This window comes from Anthonomus grandis, chromosome 3 (genome assembly GCF_022605725.1).
Source record: "Anthonomus grandis grandis chromosome 3, icAntGran1.3, whole genome shotgun sequence".
Classification (NCBI taxonomy): domain Eukaryota; kingdom Metazoa; phylum Arthropoda; class Insecta; order Coleoptera; family Curculionidae; genus Anthonomus; species Anthonomus grandis.
In genome coordinates, this window is record NC_065548.1 from 645,191 (window position 1) to 664,807 (window position 19,617).

General features: G+C 31.6%; 2 protein-coding genes across 3 annotated transcripts in view; both read left to right on the plus strand.

Moving 5' to 3' along the window:
• LOC126734713 (guanine nucleotide exchange factor subunit Rich) overlaps positions 1 to 19,617 on the plus strand; it is a 64,875-nt gene that overhangs the window by 18,348 nt on the left and 26,910 nt on the right. For both annotated transcript variants that reach the window (XM_050438431.1, XM_050438432.1), the window contains exons 12-16: positions 6,420 to 6,567; positions 6,621 to 6,730; positions 6,793 to 6,924; positions 14,597 to 14,836; positions 14,892 to 15,006. In XM_050438431.1, the coding sequence (XP_050294388.1) occupies positions 6,420 to 6,567; positions 6,621 to 6,730; positions 6,793 to 6,924; positions 14,597 to 14,836; positions 14,892 to 15,006 (745 nt within the window). The remainder of the gene's footprint in view (positions 1 to 6,419; positions 6,568 to 6,620; positions 6,731 to 6,792; positions 6,925 to 14,596; positions 14,837 to 14,891; positions 15,007 to 19,617) is intronic.
• On the plus strand, positions 15,561 to 17,554 carry LOC126734716 (uncharacterized). Its single transcript, XM_050438436.1, has 5 exons — positions 15,561 to 16,769; positions 16,823 to 16,882; positions 16,942 to 17,016; positions 17,119 to 17,220; positions 17,278 to 17,554. Exons 1-5 carry the CDS (start codon positions 16,733 to 16,735, stop codon positions 17,511 to 17,513), a joined length of 510 nt encoding a protein of 169 aa, XP_050294393.1. The 5' UTR covers positions 15,561 to 16,732; the 3' UTR covers positions 17,514 to 17,554.

Consider the following 19,617-nt stretch of genomic DNA (forward strand, 5'->3'; position numbering starts at 1 on the left):
TTGAACTCACGCAAAATTTGTTGCCTATTTCTCTCTATTCGAAAATTTCCATTATTTTCATTTCCTCGTACATTGCCTAAACCATTCTCAATAATTTGTCGATGGACTCTTACAAATACAGAAGGATGTGGATGCCTTCTAATCGGATATCTGCGCATATATTCCCGGGCTGCTTCTGCGGAGTTGCCATTTGCAACCCCATAAATAAAGTGGATATCCGCTAACTCTTGATTTGAAAACATAAATGGCATTTTGACACAAAAACGATAAGAGGAAATAAACAAATAACACTTTTTGAGAACGCAATTGCAATTTGACACGATAATACTAATATGACATTTACATTTTATGACACTATTTTTATTTTATGGCACACTATTCAAATTATTAAAATAAATTAATATAAATAACATTTCACGTTCGGTTATTCGTCGATGTGAATTATGTATTGCAGAAAATGGTTCACATTTCGAACACCTTCTTTAAATTTGTTAATTGTTTGTTGTGTTCTTGTAATCTGTTGTTTGTTATAAATAAGTTATAAGTATTTGTGGTATTGTTCTATGTTGCGATTTATTAGACTGTTGAAATAAATTTATCTTCAAATCTTTTGAAGTGTGATTTTTAGAACCCAATTTGAGGAGAAAACGGAGTCAGATACGAAAAAATATCAAGAGGGCATTTTTGTTTACAATTAAATGCACTATTTAGAAATGATCGTTTAATCGACTTAATCCAGTGGCGTGCTACTTTTTTAGTCACATTAACATTATTAATTAGTCATATCTCCGCCACTGGCCAACGTAGAAACATGACATTATTTACGATTATGACCCTTCATCCTAGAATTGTTTATACCAATTTTAATTTCAATATCTTTGATAGTTCGGATATTAAAAAATAAAAACTTTTTTTTTTGGGAAACTTTGACGCCCTGTATCTCAGAAACAAAAAGTTTGACGATCAATATTTATATGAGAAACCTACCTTAAAATTAATTTTTCTAAATACTGTTAAAGTCCTGCTACAAAAAAGTGAAACACCCTGTATATACAGTATAATCCATTTATAATGAACTCGCTTATAATGGAAACTCGCATGTAATGAACGAATTTTGAAGTCCCGGCTTAAACACATGTAAAATCCTCGGACAAGATGTACCCATTTATAATGGAACCTTGCTTAAAGTGGACTAAAAGTAGTCTGCTGTGTCTATCATAAGCGGAAATTTCCTGAACCGATATTTTTTTTAAGAAGAAAAAAAATGGTTGGTTTTATTTACTTAACAAATGGTTAAATATCACACGTTGATAACTTGAAAAATGGATGAAATGCTTCGCATTAAAAACTAATTGCAAAATTTTTTTTTTTTATAAATATAAATATACATATTACATCTCGAAAACCTGGAAAGAAAATATTAATTTTTGTAACATACATATATCAGCATTTTTAATAATAATAATAATAATAATCTTTATTTAGAAAAAAAATGCTACATGACATATCAAAATTAAATATAAAATACAAAACTTGTTTAGTTTAATTTACATCCATACACACACACACACGTAATTCCACAATCGATGTTTGATGTTTTGATTTGGTTGCGCTTGGGTCGGGTTGCGGCTTTGTTGACTCCAAAGGTTTGTTCTCACTGCAAATTTCTTACAAGTTTGAAACTGTTTCCAAACCATTCTTGATGAGCATGCGTAAAATATTACAACTTCTGATCGATTTGAAACCGTCTGTGCGAACATCAAATACGGGTTGAGTGGAGAAGAAAAATAACCTCACTTTTTAATGCCAATGGGAAATGGGAAAATAAATCAAACATAAACAAAAAAAAATTATACTACAACCTTGAAATAGCTGTATATTATTAATATAGTTTAAGGTTGTGTGATTATTTGCTACTTCAAGATTTACTCTAAAATAGTCCAGAAATTCTATTCTATTAAATTGGGCACGGTTTCATCAAAATAGTTTTGATTTTTGGGCTTTATCCTTTCTTCAATTAAATCTTCTTTAAAAGTCTGTGTCGGAATCAACAAAATTCTGATCAGATTCTTCCGACGATTCAAAATCACTTATTTCCCTAATGTTTATTTTTAGACTAATCCAACAATTTAAAATACAATTTTCAAAACGAATATCAAGGAGTATACATAACGACAAAATACAAACAACAATTTAGAGGTTATGTTCATATTCCGAAGATCGGCATTGACTGGCTACACGAATTCTCTGACACTTTGCTTGAAATAAATCCGAAAACAAGTCTGACTATCAGATGACGATCAGAAATTTGTGTAAGAACATCAAACTTTTGATTTGAAACCGATCAGAAGTTCCTGTGCGAACGCATTTTACTCTATTGCGTATGTTTATTTGTCGAAAACTTGTTTCTTACTGCTGTGACAACAAACCTCAAAATAGTGCGGTCCTACGCTGCACACAGGCGAAAATAAATAGTAAAAGCCGGCCATAAATAGTAGTAGTGCTGATATGAACCACAAACATATTTAATTATAAGAAAATGTTAAAACTAAGATAACACGTTCATTTTAAACATTTTTTTAAATCCCCCCCGCCCCCCTTGGGTTCATTTATTGCATTACAGAGGCGCTGCGTAAGTACGCATTTCCTTAAAAAAATGTCAGAATGTTATTATTTCAACAATTTTTCAGTTAAGAGTTTAAAATTCATAATACGGAAAATTTTTGAAATAAAATTCAAAATGTTGAGACTTTTGATAATATAAGTACCTGAGTTTAATAAAATTTCTTATTATAAATTACTAAATAAAGTTGTGATTTGTTTGTTTTTGTGCTATTTAATTTTATAAGTAACCTTTGCTTTGTGTGCAAAAATAAGCAATTAAAATACATGTTAAGAGTAATATATTTAAGTATGTAAAGTATATACAGAGCTTACTTAACAATAACTTTGTAATAATAGTAAAGCCTAACCTATCTTAATAATAATTGAAATCAATCAATATCTTCACTATCACTTTTATCAGCAGAAATTGTTGGTTCATCAAAAAATGCCAAAACTTCTAAAGGGTACTGTTTAAGCTTTTTAGCAGATGATTTTTTCATATTGGAGATTAAAGGATCAGAAGATATTAAGAGATTACAAAATATATCTTCCATGTTTTGTTTTCTTGAAAACTTCCGTGCATGAAATTCTCTGAATCTTTTAATATCTTTATTTCTTGATTCCTGGGCTTCTTCGCCAAGTTGCCCAATTGGAACCCCATTGGAAAAAATATGATATTATATCAGAACTGTGCATTAAGATTTTATGCACGGAAGTTGGCATATTGTACCACGGATACAATTCTACAAATTTTCTGGCCGTATCATGACAGTAATCCTTAAAACTATCGATTTTAATATGAAAACCACTAGAAATTGTTAATAAAATTACTCTGAATCTAAATATCAAATCTTGATTAATGCCTGTAATTTCCGAAGCTTTAGCAGCATTCTCAAAAAAACGGCGAGCAGTGTTGCCGTCATTAGTACTTCCAAAACCAGGTTTTGGTCGGTCAACCAATAGTCCCATTTCTTTAAAAAATAAGTCTTGGATTCGTTTTTTGGCATTTGCAAGTTTTTCTTTGTTTTCCTGGCCTCGCGCTTGCCATTGCTTAAATTCCATCTTATAAGATAGATGCAGCAAACACTCAAAAAAACGAATCCAAGCATGTAAAGATGACAAACCAAATTGAAATCTAGATTCGTCAGCAATTTTCTGTTTTAAAACCCTATCGATATTGTTAAAATTTTTGGATGTTAGATTACACAAATAGCATCTCTGAGTTGAAGTATTTTTAGTAACAGCATTACACAATTTGCCATCTATCATTGTAAAATATAAAATGTGTTTTAAAAATACATTGTTTCCTTGAATATCAAGCTTTGTTGGTTGCAAATCTGAAATTTGTTGGTCAAAATATTGCTTTTCTCTCACTGATAACTCTGTTGTTTCATGCCTAAACTGGACTCTAAGAGGTCTACAGAATCGTGTGGAGAAAGTTCTGGGATTTTCCCAGATTACAAACTTATCTTTTGATTTCGGATCACCGTTAATGAGCTGAATTGGTACCATTGATGTTAAAAAGATATTAGCATCTGAAATATTGGACTCTGCAAACTGCTGTTTGTATTAACTCATCCCAGAACTCCCGTCACACCCCCATTTGCAAATTAAATTTAAATTATTATATTTTTCTTGGTTTAAAGAATTTAAAACTTCTTTTAGGGACTCAAATAACCTTAAAGATGTATGATCCAGCAAACTTTGAAGAGGCACTTCAGCAACATCCTCAGAAATGTTTAGGTTTTCTGGGTAGCACCTTTTTTTTGCGGCAGTTATTGACTCATAATTAGGATAAAGCGTTGACCTATGGCTTTTTGCCGAATTTCTTATAAGATTGTATTGAAATTTTGTCAATTTCGCCTCTACAAAAAGCGATAAGGCTTCGTCCGCTGAAAATGGTTTTTTCCTTTTTTTTTTTCAAGAGATTTTTTATATTTTGATGCACGGGTTGGTGATGAGAATGCAACATTTTTTAACACATCTGCTTTATCCAGTTTACCTTCGGACCTAAACTTCATTTGAGCAGCAAATGTTAGTTCTTCAGGGCTTCGATCTGCTCGCATCTGTTCAGTTCTTCTTCTTTTTGATCGGTCACTTAAATGTGAATGGCCTTCCTCTACTCGATAGAGTTGTATCCTGCATTTCGGCTGGTTGAGCTTCATTCATTGCAGAAGAAAATTCCAACTCAATATTTAACCAATCTCGATTTTTATTTTCAAATGCAGTTTTATTTCTTGATGCTGATGACCATTTTGTGTCATATTTCTCGATGAATTTATATATGACTTTTGAAGACTCTTTTGACAAGTGTTCAACTCGCATGGTAGAGGTCATTTTTTCTGCCAAATAACGGCACTGCTCCATTCTTTTCTTGGACTGACAAATTCCTAACCAACTGACCAGTTGGCTTCTTTTAAACCAAGCAGATTTTGTTGCTGTCCCTGAAATAATAAGTAATTTTGTTAATTATTTTTCATAAGATTTTGCCATTTAAAATTGGTTGCCATATTGAATTTTAAACCCATATGGCAATTTTTTATTTCTATATTAAATTTTCTATTAAATGATGTTTTATTTTATAAAAATTAATTTATTCTTCAAGTTAGTAGCAGAAAATTATTTCTTGCGTTTTGGACTAGCATTTTATACGAATTTGGACCCGGACTACAAATCTTTAAAGATATTTTTTCGTCAAGATCGCAAATTATCGCAGCAACTTAAGATTGGATCTTACAAAGGACTTATTAAGCAATAATTTAAAACTCATTTAAATTCGGGAAATTACGCGAAATCATACTTTTAATTTAGCAGAAGATCAGAAATTTAAATTTTAAAAAAAAATTAACTGTTAACTTTTCAAAAAATCAGTAATAAAAAAAAGTAAAGAAATATTTTTAATTAATATAATTTTTAATATTCTACTTACCACTAGCAATAGGCTCCATTGCTGCTTTACAAAGTTTTCACCCACACTTTGCCGAAAAACTAAATTTAAATTACTACTTTTTACAGGCGCTTTTGAATCACAATGAAATAGTCTCCACGAACATCAACTTTCAACTAAAATATTTCTGCAAGTGACAAGACGAAAAACAAAAGGGTAATTGTTTATTATACCCAGGTAACTAGATAATTGAATTATACTCAGAATAGGCCTTAATTGGGAAGTTGGTATTTCCGATTTATGGCCGGCTTTTCCTCGAATTTCGCCTGTGTGCGCTGTTTCCATGGCTGCACGTTTTATCCAGGTCACCAGGACAATGACGACATCCCGGCAACATAGAAACACACCACCCTAGTGCGTCAGACCATGACCTAGCATATGGATGCATACAAATTAAATATTTAAAATTAAAGACAATTTTACAGTATAATTAAGAGTACAAAACAATCACTTACATATTACCTATTTACAGAAAATAAAAATCTGTCATAATCGGGAAAAATTACTTTTTTGTGGTTATACTAACATTAATATTTTATTAAGACGTATTTCCTTAGTAGCCTTTTGAAGAGGTTAACACTATTACAAACTTTTATATCATTTGGTAATTTATTAAACTCTCATAAATTATCCATAAATCAAAAACGATACATTACACAGATATTTAAAAATTTGTATACGTATTCTTTGACTAAATTGATTGAACACCTATTTCAATATTTTCCAAAAAAAAAATCCTGGAAAAAGTTTGTTTGTTCATAAATCGTCCATATCTCAAAAGCTACACGTTGTAGACATTTAAAAACTTGTAGGTACATACATTCCTCGACTAAATTTCAAAAATGTAAAAGAACATCAACTTTTCTAGGCCCACTTGACCGAAGCCTTGTGGCTCTTCTGCGGCTCCCACGGTATGCGCGTGTGGCTCCCCCTGTACCCCAGGGACGGCGACAAACCCCACAGTTTTATGTCCAAGAGGATCATGCTTCCATTCCAACTGAAAATTTACCCATTAGGCAAGCAATTAAAACAAACAAATTCAAGAGATTTTAATACTTTGAAATTTTAGCAATTCTATTCGAGGACGCCATCATACTGGGAGCGGAAAACGACACGGTTTTATACACGACCGACTTAAACTCGCCGTTTTCGTTACCGTTTAGTGTCCTACAGCGTACGGTAAGTTGACGGTTTAAAGTGGCGGTTATTGAGCAGCTATTGGGGAGTGTTTTGTCTTTTAGAGTCAAGTGTATTTACATCAAATTTTGAGGCAACTTATCAGGAGGAATTTGGGTTACCACGCATGGGAGATCGCTCGGAGTTGCATGGGTCTACCGTACTTTCCGCACTCGTTAGAACTGCTTTTACATGAGGTAAGTAAATAGAGTAGATTTCTGTCATTTGTTTGACAAACGTCATAAAGCAGTGTTGCCTTTACTTGTGTGTGTCATTTTTTTTAATACGTCATCTATCAAAGATAGTAAGTCCGGCATACATGGACAAAATATTTTTTTAGAATTAATTTCCCAATAAAAACTTGCACGGACATACCCCTATATGTAATAATAATAAAGACTTTTTTTAAATAGAGAACTTATATGTTTATAGACATTTTTAATAAAAATCTAACCCTAAGGGTTACTTAGAAACTAATTAAACAAAAAAAAAAACAATGTAATAAGAATCTATCATCTTAATTGAAATGATTAATAAAAAATTATTTTAGAAAAAATAGGAAAATTAAAAAAAAAATGGTGCTGTTTATTCGACCGCAAAATCGTCCAAGAAAAAAGTAAAATAACATGAATTTTTCGATAAAATTTATATGGGAAACACGTTCTTAAAGGTTACATACCCCATATTGAGAAGTAAAAAGAAATATATAGAGGAAATAATCTGTTGTATGATTCAGTTTCTGAACAATTTCATAAAAATTGAAAAAGCAAAGAAAGAAACAAGGTTCTACCAATGTTTGAATTTTTCGAAGCTTGAAGAAGTATTTCTGGAATGTTTCTTAGAGCTTCTGGTGAAATTGCTATTGATATTCACCGTAAAATACATGCAGCAGGGGATTAGGCACTTATTTGGAAATGTGGTCCAGAGTTAAAAAGCTTAGGAGAACTTTGAACTTGACAAATGTCTAACTCATTCACAGAAAGAGAAATGAGTCAGGTATATTGAAATTGCTGACGAGTTTATTCCTTGCATGTCCTTTGAAGGACCTTACATATTTCAGATAAAATTCGAAGGAAACATACATTTTTCCTGGTTGTATAGCCAGAGTAATCTCAATTCGAACGTTTTAGATCAAATTCATAAAGAAAATTGCATGAAAAAATTTTTTTTTAAAAATTATTGGTGCTGCTTATTCGACCGCAAAATGGTCCAAGAATAAAATTAAAAAATACGAATTTTTCGGTAAAATTTGACAGCAAAATCCACTTTTTCAGGTTTTACAGCGAGGATTTTGAAAGGAGACAAATTGAATATTTTGAACCAGATGTATAAAAAAAAATGCATTAGAAAAAAGAGGAAAATAAAGAAATATATTATTGGTGCTGCTTATTCGACCACAAAATCCATTAAGCAGAAAATTTAAAAAAAACTATTTTTTTTTAATGAAATTTGTTCTTGTGCAAGGATAATCTCAATTTGAACGTTTTGTCTAAAATTCATAAAAAATGCCTTGGAAAAAAATTGAAAAATTATAAAAAAATTATTGGTGCTGCTTATTCGACCGCAAAATCGATTAAGATTTAAATGAAACGAATCTTTATTTGAAATGAACATCAGTTAATGTATTTAAGTCTCTAAATGGCGTTAGAGTTATTGTTAGATTGGGGCAGCTATACTTGTTCTAATGGTCATAGAATAGGCTTTATTACTACCAATTTTTATAGATAGCAATGGATCAGGAAGACAGTTATGAGCATGTAAATGTTAGCACCGAGACGGCCTGAGACCGCAAAACCGACCAAGAATTGTATTTACGAATTTTGTTTATAAATTTGACTCAAATTGAGATTATACTCATTTCGAACCTGAAAATATTGATTTTCATCTTTTAATTTCATCAAAAAAAAAATAGTTTTCTTTAATTTTACTCTTGCTCGATTTTGCGGTCTAACAAGCAGCACTAATAATTTTTTTTAACAATTTTATTTTTTCTATGAATTTTTCTTCAAATTTCATCGAAAAAACCGTTTTCTTTTATTTTACTTTTTAGTTGATTTTGAGGTCGAATAAGCAGCATCAAAAATTGTTTTTTTTTTTTAAATTTTCTTAATGAATTTAATCCAAATTCAAATTATCCTCGCTGTAGAACATAAAAAAGTGGATTTTTCTTTTACATTTTTTCAAAAAAAATATTTTTTTTTATTGTATTTTTGCTGGATTTTGCGGTCGAATAATCAGAATCAATAATTATTTTTCTTTAATTTTCCTTACTTTTCTAAGGCAATTTTGTTTGTAAATTTGATTTAAAATATTCCAATTGCAATTATTCTCACGCTAGAACCTGAAAAAAATTATTTTCCTTTGAAATTCCATCGAAAAATTCGTTTGCGTTTATTCAATTTTTGAGCGGTTTTTCGGTCGAATATTCAGCACCAAGAAATTTGTTTTTCCATTTTTCAATTTTTTTTACAGCAATTTAAAAGGAAAATGCATTTTCACATTTGAGAATAATCTCCATTTAAGCATGTTGAATCAAATTCATTAAAAAAAGGAAGAAAATAAAAAAAAAAATTATTGATGTTGCTTATTCGACCGCAACACAGCCCACTAAACGAGCTAAGGGAATTCGGGTCTGGGCATCATATAATTTTGGGATTAGGCACTTCTTTGGAAATATGGTCCAAAGTTAAAAAGCTTAGGAGAACTTTGAACTTGATAAATGTCTAAGTCATTCACAGAAAGAGAAATGAATTCGGTATATTGAAATTGCTGACGTGATCATTTCTGGCATGTCCTTTGAAGGACCTTACATATTTCAGATAAAATTCGAAGGAAAATGCATTTTTCCTGGTTCTATAGCCAGAGTAACCTCAATTCAAACGTTTTAAATCAAATTTATGAAGAAAATTGCATGAAAAAAAAAACATGACAATTAAAAAAAATATTGGTGCTGCTTATTCGACCGCAAAATCTTAAGCAGGAAATTTTAGAAATGATCTTTTAATTGACATTGTTTTAAATGTAGACATTTTGCGGATATTTTATATAAAATGCCTTATAAAAATGTTAATCTAAATTTTTAAAAGATAATAATATTTTAATCATGTGTTATTTTTTTTGTTTGTGATACATAAAATTTTGTATTTATTTATTTATATATTCAATTACAAACACCTTAACAGGTAATTACATGTAAATTTAAAAAAAAAAAACACACAAATAATATGCAATAAGCTTATAAATCATACAAAAAAGCAAGAAAATAAAGTAGCTACATATATTATCTAACTTATCTCCCTGCTTCTCTTATAACCTTATTTTTAAAACTATTACATCAAGACTCTCCCGTAAATAGATCATACGAACTATAGTGCGTATTATACAATTTTATTAGTTGGTCTGTTACCCCTCTAAATCCATAATTGGTACGGTGAGATCGTTCATAGAAAAGGATCCTTTGAGGTGTAACCCTATTTGGGACTTTTAATAATATCCTATTTAAAACATAAGAACTATATATTTTACCGTTAAGTAATTTAAACAAAAAATAGATTCTGGCATTATTTCGTCTAATTTTCAAAGTTTGCAGCCCAACTAGCTGACATCTAATGTTTCGTAAGGGAACCTATGTTTATAAAGTAAAAATTTGCGAAACTTATTTTGAACTCTTTCTATACGATTAATATGTATGTTATAAAATGGTGACCAGACAATAAAGTTGTATTCTAAAACACTACGAAATAAACTATTGTATAAACATTTTATGGTTCTAATATAAAGTCTCCCAATAAAACCTAGCATTCTAAAACCCTTCATCGTGATGTTATCGACATGAGCATTAAAAGTCAATTGATGGTCAAAAATAACGCCGAAATCATTAAAAGTGTCTACAGATTCCAGCAAACATCCGCCTAATGTATATGTAATACTATAAGGAACTTTTTTCCGGTGAAAGGACATTACATTTTTTAACATTAAGGTTCAAAAAATTTTCTACACACCATTGATTAAAATTACTTGAGTTAAGTTATAGGTTGTACTCGTAAGATAATGATCTAACAGTTTCTAAATCTCGATTGACACGCTCTGTTGTTTGGATGTATTAAAGTTATAAACAAGTTACGTGGCCTCAACAAAATTGTAGCTGTACAATAATTTGGAGACAACAGAATATTGCCGGTGTAATAAAAATAAATTATAAAAAAGGCAAAGGCGACAAGATGAAGCTCTGTTGAACACCGGGCCGAATACTTAGACATTAGCAAAAACTCGTAATAATAATTTTTTTTTGTTCAAAAACGATTATTTAGAAAAGATGAAATAATATATACAGAGAACTTATTACAACCATAGTAGGGAAATTTAGAGCATAAGATGTCAAAAGTGTTAGAATAATTCAATAAAATTAAAAGGCTGGCGAGTCTTTTATTATTTGTCTCGATAATGTTATTTAAAAAAAATGCACCGGTTCTTCAGTATTATGTTATATTCAGTTTCAGAAGAATATACACTGATCTCAATTGCAATCTCGAAAATTTTGGAGAGTGTTGATAAAATAGTAATTATAAGTAGATCAGATAAAGAAGATGGATTGGCAACGTTTTTTAATGACATCTCAATAACAGTTTTCCAATAGTCAGGAAATTTTTTTTATCAATACCTTATTTTTTATCAATCATAGATTATGCAAAATAATAGCAATGCAAATGCAAAATATGCAAATATAAGGTCTATAGAAATTGATATATCATCAGTCCCTTTAGAAATTGTTTTTATTGAACCAATAACTTAAATTGAAGAAAATTCAAAATTAAAAGAAATGTTTGCCGTATTTTAGCAGAATTATTTTGAGAACACAGGAAATTAATATATTCTTTTTTAGATCTCTTTACAGTTTTAAGTAGATTGCTACGACATTGATTATAAACTGCTCGATCTGTATTTGATTGACTCTGGCACTAAGATTAAATATAACTCTAGTTAGATATAGTTATATTTAATCTATGACTTTTTTTTTGCAAGCAAACGTTTTTTTTGTGCTATTTTTACTTCATTACTAAGGGAAGGTTTTTTTGTAATTCGAATTTTTTTCATTGGAATAAACCTATTAGCGTTTAGTTAAAAATGTAAATTTTTTCATCAATAATACGGGGTGATTTTCAACCTATGCGCATAAACTTAGAAAATGATAGCTGATGAGTAATAATGAAAAAAAAATGTAGTAAAATAGTTTTAGTTTTGGAGATATCCATATTTTTTAAAATAAAAAACGTGTATTTTTTAACGTGATTAATTTAAAGCAACTGTTCGAAGTTGTTTCCATTATTTTCGATACAGACTTGAGCTGGTCGAATCCATGCACGGGCCAAACCAAGCTGTAGGCGAATTGCGTCACTGGCAGCGTTTATGCGATGTCGTAGCTCTTGCTCAGTATCAACTTCGTTTACATACACCATTGTTTTCATATGGCCCCACAAATAAAAGTCTAATGGATTAAGGTCAGGCGAGCGAGGAGGCCACCCAACTGGACCATCACGGTCTATCCATCGTCCGGGAAACACACGATCTAAATGTTGTCGCACTGGTCGTGAAAAATGTGGTGGAGCACCATCATGAAGAAACCACATGTTCTGCCTAACGTTGAGATTCACATTTTCAAGGAGCACTGGTAAATTATTACGAAAAACGTTGTTGAAAGTATGTTCTCCGTGTAATATGCAGATTTTCCAAAGCCCCGTAATGAGTGTTATAAAAGTTGGAAATTCCATTGCGCGTAAAATTTGCCTCATCCGTCACTAAAATGTTCATGGTAAAGTTTGGGCTTAACTGCTGGTGATGTAACAACCACTCACAAAAGTGTACTCGAAGCGGCAAATCTCTTGGAAGTAGGGCTTGTACCCTCTGCACATGAAACGGGTACAGCAATTCGTGCCTTAAAATTTGCCAACTTGTAGATTGCGATATTCCAAATCGCGCTGCAATTGTCCTAGTGCTACTTCCAGGTTGTTCGATAACTTCTAAAATATCCTCCTCCAGATTTAGAATGTGCCTAGGTCTAATAGCTCCTCCATCTTGTCCAGGCCGCGGCCGCAAATTGCCAGTTTCTCTACCCCGCTGAATAACACGTAAGAAAGCCCCACGTCTCCGGGGAAATCTTTGGGCATATAGATCAGCTGCTGCCACTGCATTCAGATGCGTTTCTCCGTAAACCAAAACCATGTCGACAAGTTCTTCGTTTGTAAAAATGTGCGCCATCACATTTGACGCTTTTATTTTGTTCGTGTGAAAATAACGATCGAAAACAGCCACCAACAAACTAAGTACTGCTAAAGATTCCAAACATTATGACTTGTTTACTATCAGTTATTAATAAACAAAATAAGTTCGTCTGATACACGTTCTGTTGACATTTGTTTAACTTTATTTCGGAAACCAAAAATATTTTAATACATTTTTTTCTCATTATTACTCATTATTGATCTTCACCTACCATTTCCCAAGTTTATGCGCATAGGTTGAAAATCACCCTGTATGTGTTTGTACAATTTTAAACTCCAGTCAGCCTCCTATAGGTCAGTTTGAAAGTGTTGAATGACAACATTTTTAAAACGGTTAAGCGGAGACTTAAAGGATTTTAGTTTAATCTCTAAAAAAAAAAAACAATACATAATCAGATACTTGCTAGTAGAGAATATTCAAATTCAGGATGGCTCACAATGGGGTCAATAAGGGAATTACAGTGCTCTATTATTCTGGTTGGTTCATTCAATATTTGGGTGAGAGAGTATGATTCAAAGCATTCAGATATCGGATTATTTAGATTTCAAAAATTGTACTTAGATCACCCATGATAATGACATGGTCAAAATTGGGGTTGTTTAATAGGGTGCCATTGATTAGAAAAGGGTTCTAATGAATTGAGGCCCTATAGACTGTAAAATTTATAGGTTGCGATGGTTCATGTACCTTTGGACGGTTTTACACCACAGCCTGCTGACTTAGCACGAAAAATATAAAAGTGATTGAATTAAATTAAAAGTAAAAAGACTTACCTAGGGGTCAGTCAGGATCAAGATAAGACAGGAGGTTTTTGCGGAAGGCCGCGCGAACACTGGTCGTAAAAATGGTTATTAACAGTAAGACGATCTAGTACCGAGTGTTTATCACCTCGATTCCCCGCGTCAGTCTTTTCGGTATTTGCGTGTAACGTATTATTTGGGTATGTACCAGGTTTGTAGTAAAAGTAAAGAATAGCAAGTAAGGAAATAATATAGGGAGAGGCGAGGAAATAAGGCAAATCTCAACATTTATTATGTAAAACAAAAAAATATTAACAGCAAGAAGCGATACTTTGTATGCACTTAAGAATAGAACTAAACTAAATCAAACTAAGTATTAAACTAATCAATAAAGTGAAATTGAGGTGACGACAAGAACAGAACAGGGGTAGATATTAATAATAAATTATTAAAGTTAGTAATTATATTATTTATATTTATGTTAAGAGGTTTACAAAAAGCTTACATCCCAAAGGTTGATTTTCCATTTTTTTATATTTAAAATTAGATATTCAAGCTGTGGATTTATTCGAATGTTTTCAAGGTCTTTGCAGAAATTCTATGTTTAACATAAGCGCACAAACCACCACCCCAAAAAAAAGTAAGTTCAAGGACTTACAGCATATTATTAGAAATATCTTCATTGAGCCATGTTTCTGTAAGAAATAGAACATCGTCTAAAAACCGTGTATAAATAAGTGATGTGATTATTTAGCTTAAAACTAACTAAAATTTCTGGCAGAGACAACAAACGATTACTGCTTGTACGAATTTACTATTTTAGTGGTAATGTGGCAATTTTTATTTAAAGGTGTTAGAAGAGGAAGCTACTAGTAAAGAGCCGATCCCGGACGCCCAATTGCCCAGCGTCATCGAATTCATCGCGGAATTTCCGGTTTATTTGCAAACGGTGGTGCAGTGCGCGAGGAAAACGGAAATCGCCCTCTGGCCCTATTTGTTCTCGGCTGCAGGTCCTCCGAAGAACCTGTTCCAGGAGTGTATGGCCAAGGGGCAACTGGACACCGCCGCCTCTTACCTCATTATTTTACAGGTGACTTTCTTATAAATATTTAACATCCGTGCCACAAACATACAATTTTTAATAGAATTTAGAGACTTCCTCGGTAAGCAGGCAGTACGCCACCCTATTACTGAACACCGCTCTGGATCAGTCAAAATGGGAACTGGCCAAGGATCTGGTGCGGTTCCTGAGAGCCATCGGTGAGTTTATTTATTTATCTTAAGGCTACGAACAGATAAAACCCAGTACAGTACCCACTAATAATATTTACACATATTTTTTTTAGCAGTAATTATTTAATAACTGTGATAATTTACTATATAATGAAGAAATAAAAATGTAACTTAGTTATACATTACAAAGCCACTTATAACCTATATGAGTATGAAAAACTGTACAAAAAAAATGTTTTTTCAATAACTTTTAGTATAATTCTTTTTAAGAAAAACGCTATCAATTTTATAATCTTATCTAATCGGTATTTAAAAATAAACTATTATTATTATCATTTCCTGAATGAGATGGCACTCGTGGATTGATTGATTTATAGATCGTCTGCATAAATCAAAAACATTGAGAAATATTATTTATGTAAATGATAAAAAATAGAAGCTCCTCAATGTCACCCTTGAGGCACCCCAGACATAACGTGTACTATGAGCTTATAAGATTAACGCAACGACTTCTGTTAGTAAAATAAGATGCGACCCAATTCAGAACAACACGAGCTAATTTTTCTTGCATTATTGAACGATCGACTTTATCAAATCCTTTGCTGAAATCGGTGTATACAAAGTGAACCTGAATACGGTTATCTACACATTAAATAATATTTCTTTGTCCACTCATTAAAAATTGGAATTACATTAGACATTTTCCAGGCGTCCGGGAACGGGCCCTTAAAACGCGATACGTTATATAATAAAACATAAAAGATTCGAAAGTTTATTAGTAGAATTTTTACCAAATATGGAAGGAATGCCATCAGAGCCCGCACCCTTTCTATGATCCGACTCATGTATTACACTGAGTACATTTTGCAATTCAAATTGCAGGAAACATACATTGTTTTTAACGTTATTATTGTTACAACAGTTACTAATTGATTTTTTTGGTTGGCTCCAACTAGAAGAACAGATTTAGGGCCGGTTGTATAAATCAATTTTGATCTTAGGTTCAACGGAACGCCGATCAAAATGTGAACTGCGTTCATTCGATATTCTGTTGTTCAATGTAAACTGAACTTTAGTTCAGCTGAACTGAGGTTAGTTTAGGTTGGCACTACAAATATTTAGTTACTTTTGGTTTATTTTTTATTTTTGACATTTAACATAACCTAAAAGGAGAGGTTTGTTTTGTTTTTGTTTATTTTTTTATAAAAAGTGTATTTTCTACTTGGTGTGGCTGGTACTACTAATTAAACTTGATTTTATATACCTATAGGTAAGTACAAATTGATATTTTTGCAAGCCGTTAAATACTTTCGAATTTTATTGTAGTAGGTATTGCTTTTATTTTATTGGGTACAGTATTTAGTTTTTGTATTTATTATTTGTAGATTCTTGTTTGGTGGTGGAATATTTTATAAATGGATTCTTGTAAGAAAAGAACTGTTAATTTCAGTAAAAAGGAGGTTGGCATATTAATGAGCCTTGTACAAAAATATAAGGGCACAATTGAACGTCGAAAGACTGACAAAATGAACAACGATTTAAAGCAGAAAGCTTGGGAGCGTCTATCAAATGAATTTAATAGCATTTGTGGAGAGCCTTTCAGAGATGCAAAAGTTCTTCGTGGCAAGTATGAAAATCAAAAAAAAAGGTTAAAACAAAAATTTGCTGATGAAAAAACATACCTACGAGAAACTGGAGGAGGGCCTGTAATACCTAAAATAATTTAAAAGTTAAAAAAATTATAGGTACTCAGATGACAGGCTTTGATTCAGAATTTGATGGAGATAGTAGTAAGTTTTAGAAAAATTAATAATAATTCAATTAAAAGTTGTATTTGTTTCAGAATATGGCAACATGCAGATGGAAACTCCTGAGGGATCTCGTTTTAATATTTCTGATTCAGGTAAGACTTTATCGTTGTTTTTAATTAATAGCGTCTATCAATGATTTTTTTTTCAATAGAGTTACCTAATGAAGACATAAAGCAAATGGAGGAAGATGGCAAAGATTCTAATGAGGAATATAGTTTATTGTCAGGTATAGGTAAACGCCATCCCTATACTTATGTTTCAATTATTAGTATTAATAAACAATATGTTTAGATGACGCTTTCTTCTATTCTGACTATTCTTATTTTAGCTGCTTTACCTACCAACTGGAACAAAATAACTTCAGAAAAGCTTCGCACTCCGAAATCGAAGCCATTGAAAACCATTATGAAGAAGGCTCGTGCTAATAAGGGTAAATTTTGTAATAATTATTATATTTCAAATTATTTAAATTTATTTTAATTTTAAGAAAATAAAAATGTTCTGTCAAATAAAAATATTTCTTGGGCTGCAAATAAAGCTGAATTAGTCTCCAAGGAGACACAATACCTTGAAAAAGAACATCTTTTGAGAGTAGAAATGATGATAAAGGAACGCCACAAACATCAAATGGCACTAGAAACAAAGGAGAGTGATGAAAGAATTCTTATTCAAGCTAAGAAAGCTGAACTAGAGCTGGAGATCCTTCAACTGAAAGAAGATTAGCTGCTATCTGCTAATAATGAATGATGTCTGTTTTTAAAATTTAAAAATATGTATTTGTAAAATAAGTTGTATTTTATTTATAAAATAAAAAAATGTTTTTAAAATTTAACCAATTCTTGTTAATTTTATGTGTGGAAATGCAAAATTAAAAATGCATTTGTGGTGGGTGTCAAAGTAATAAAAACCGTAAAAAAAAGTTTTTATTGCAATTTTGAGTTCTACTCATGTGCTACATTATCTAACAAAGGCTGAAAATACTCAGTTATCAAAGCTTGCCGAACCACATTATTTAGGGCTATATTCTCAACACCTGGCTGTACCACAGGTATAGGGATATTTTCTAATTCAAGAGCCGCTTCAACTTCTTCATTTACAAGGGGAACGTCATCTCTCAACATGCATGCAATATTATGAAGCACTGCACATGAGACAACTTTTGCTTCCACTTTTTGCACATTTAATTTAATTCCTAATGCTTATATTGGGAATCGACGTTTTAATACACCAAAGCATCTCTCTATTGGGTCTCTCGTTCTTATTTGTGCTTCGTTGAATAAATGTTCTACAGGAATGGTTGCGTTAGAAAGTGAAAGTTACCATATCCACTATCACCCATTAATAAATTTTCGCCAAAATCACCATTTTCAAATCGAGCTCGTACTGTTGAGTTCCTAAATATATTTGCGTCATGAGCAGACCCAGGCCATCTGCACACATTGTCCCAAATTTTTAGTTGTGAGTCGCATATTGCTTGTATATTAAAAGAAAAATAACCTTTTCGGTTTCTGGTTCTTCTCCACCAGGAGATTGGATTTTTACGTGGGTACAATCCAAAGCCCCAATACATTTTGGGAATCTGCTAATGTTGAAAAAACCCTGTCGAACATTATTTATTTCTTCATCGGGTAGTGATATATGTAGGTTTCATGCATATGTGCAATTGCCCGGGACACTTTATTAATAACTCTGCTTGCTGTAGATTTGTCCACACCAGAAAAATCTCCAGCTGCTTGCAAAATGCACCCTGCTGCAAAAAACCTTCAAGTTAGGAGTACCATTTCTGAAGCCGATAGAGCGTGATTCCTTAAAAATATAATAAGTACCTATATCATAATACGTAGTAAAATAAATAAAAACATACTAATTTTACCTTCTGGTTGTGAAAGAGATTGTGGGAGAAACACATTCACTAATTATCTGTCCATTTAGTAAAATGATCAGGACGTTCTCTGAATGTCCGTGGCATTCTAGGATTCATTACAGCATTCACAAGACCCAAAAAATCTTCATCATCAGTAATAACTTCGTCGTTAAATTCATTCATTTTTATAAACCCAATAATAATGAGAAGGAGATAAACAAAGCACAAAACTTGTGAATGTGAGGTTAGAAAATCACTTGAACGAAAGTTCGGCTTCTTGAACGGCGGCAAGTGGGCGTTCACTTGAACTTCGAATTTGAACTTAGATCAGTGTCAAATATTATTGATACAATAACTTTTTTACTTTGAACTGCAGTTCAACAATAAACTACAGTTCAAAGTGTGTTGTTTATACAACCGGCCCTTAAAGTAATCAGATACCTTATTTACCCGATACAAGTTTCCAAAATAATTTATAATTTGTTGGTATTTCACTTTCTATGTGGTGTATATAGTTGTCAAAATCACTTCTAATTATAGCTTTAGATAACTAGTTTAAATGTCATTAAATCGTTAGGATGTTGATAAATTTTAAATTTTTTATGAAATTTATTATTTTCTCAGACTGCTTTAATTATTGGCATTGAAAAGTAATGTGGGTATCCGTTAGTTTGATAAACAAAATGTCTTCAAATTATTATCAATATTATTACTAATCAGTATATTATTCCACGGAATTTTGGATAATTTATTAATAATTAATTTCATTAAAATTTGATTTTTAAGAAATTTCATAGATTCTAAATGAAGTAAATATTCCAGGGTGGGGCGATGACTATCCTCTTTGACTGCGGGTGTAAAACACTTCATAATATTTCTAATATAGTCAATATTATAGAGTAATTTTGATTCTATTGTTATAATTTCTCACTTTGCATAAGTCCATTAAAATTTAGTGTATCT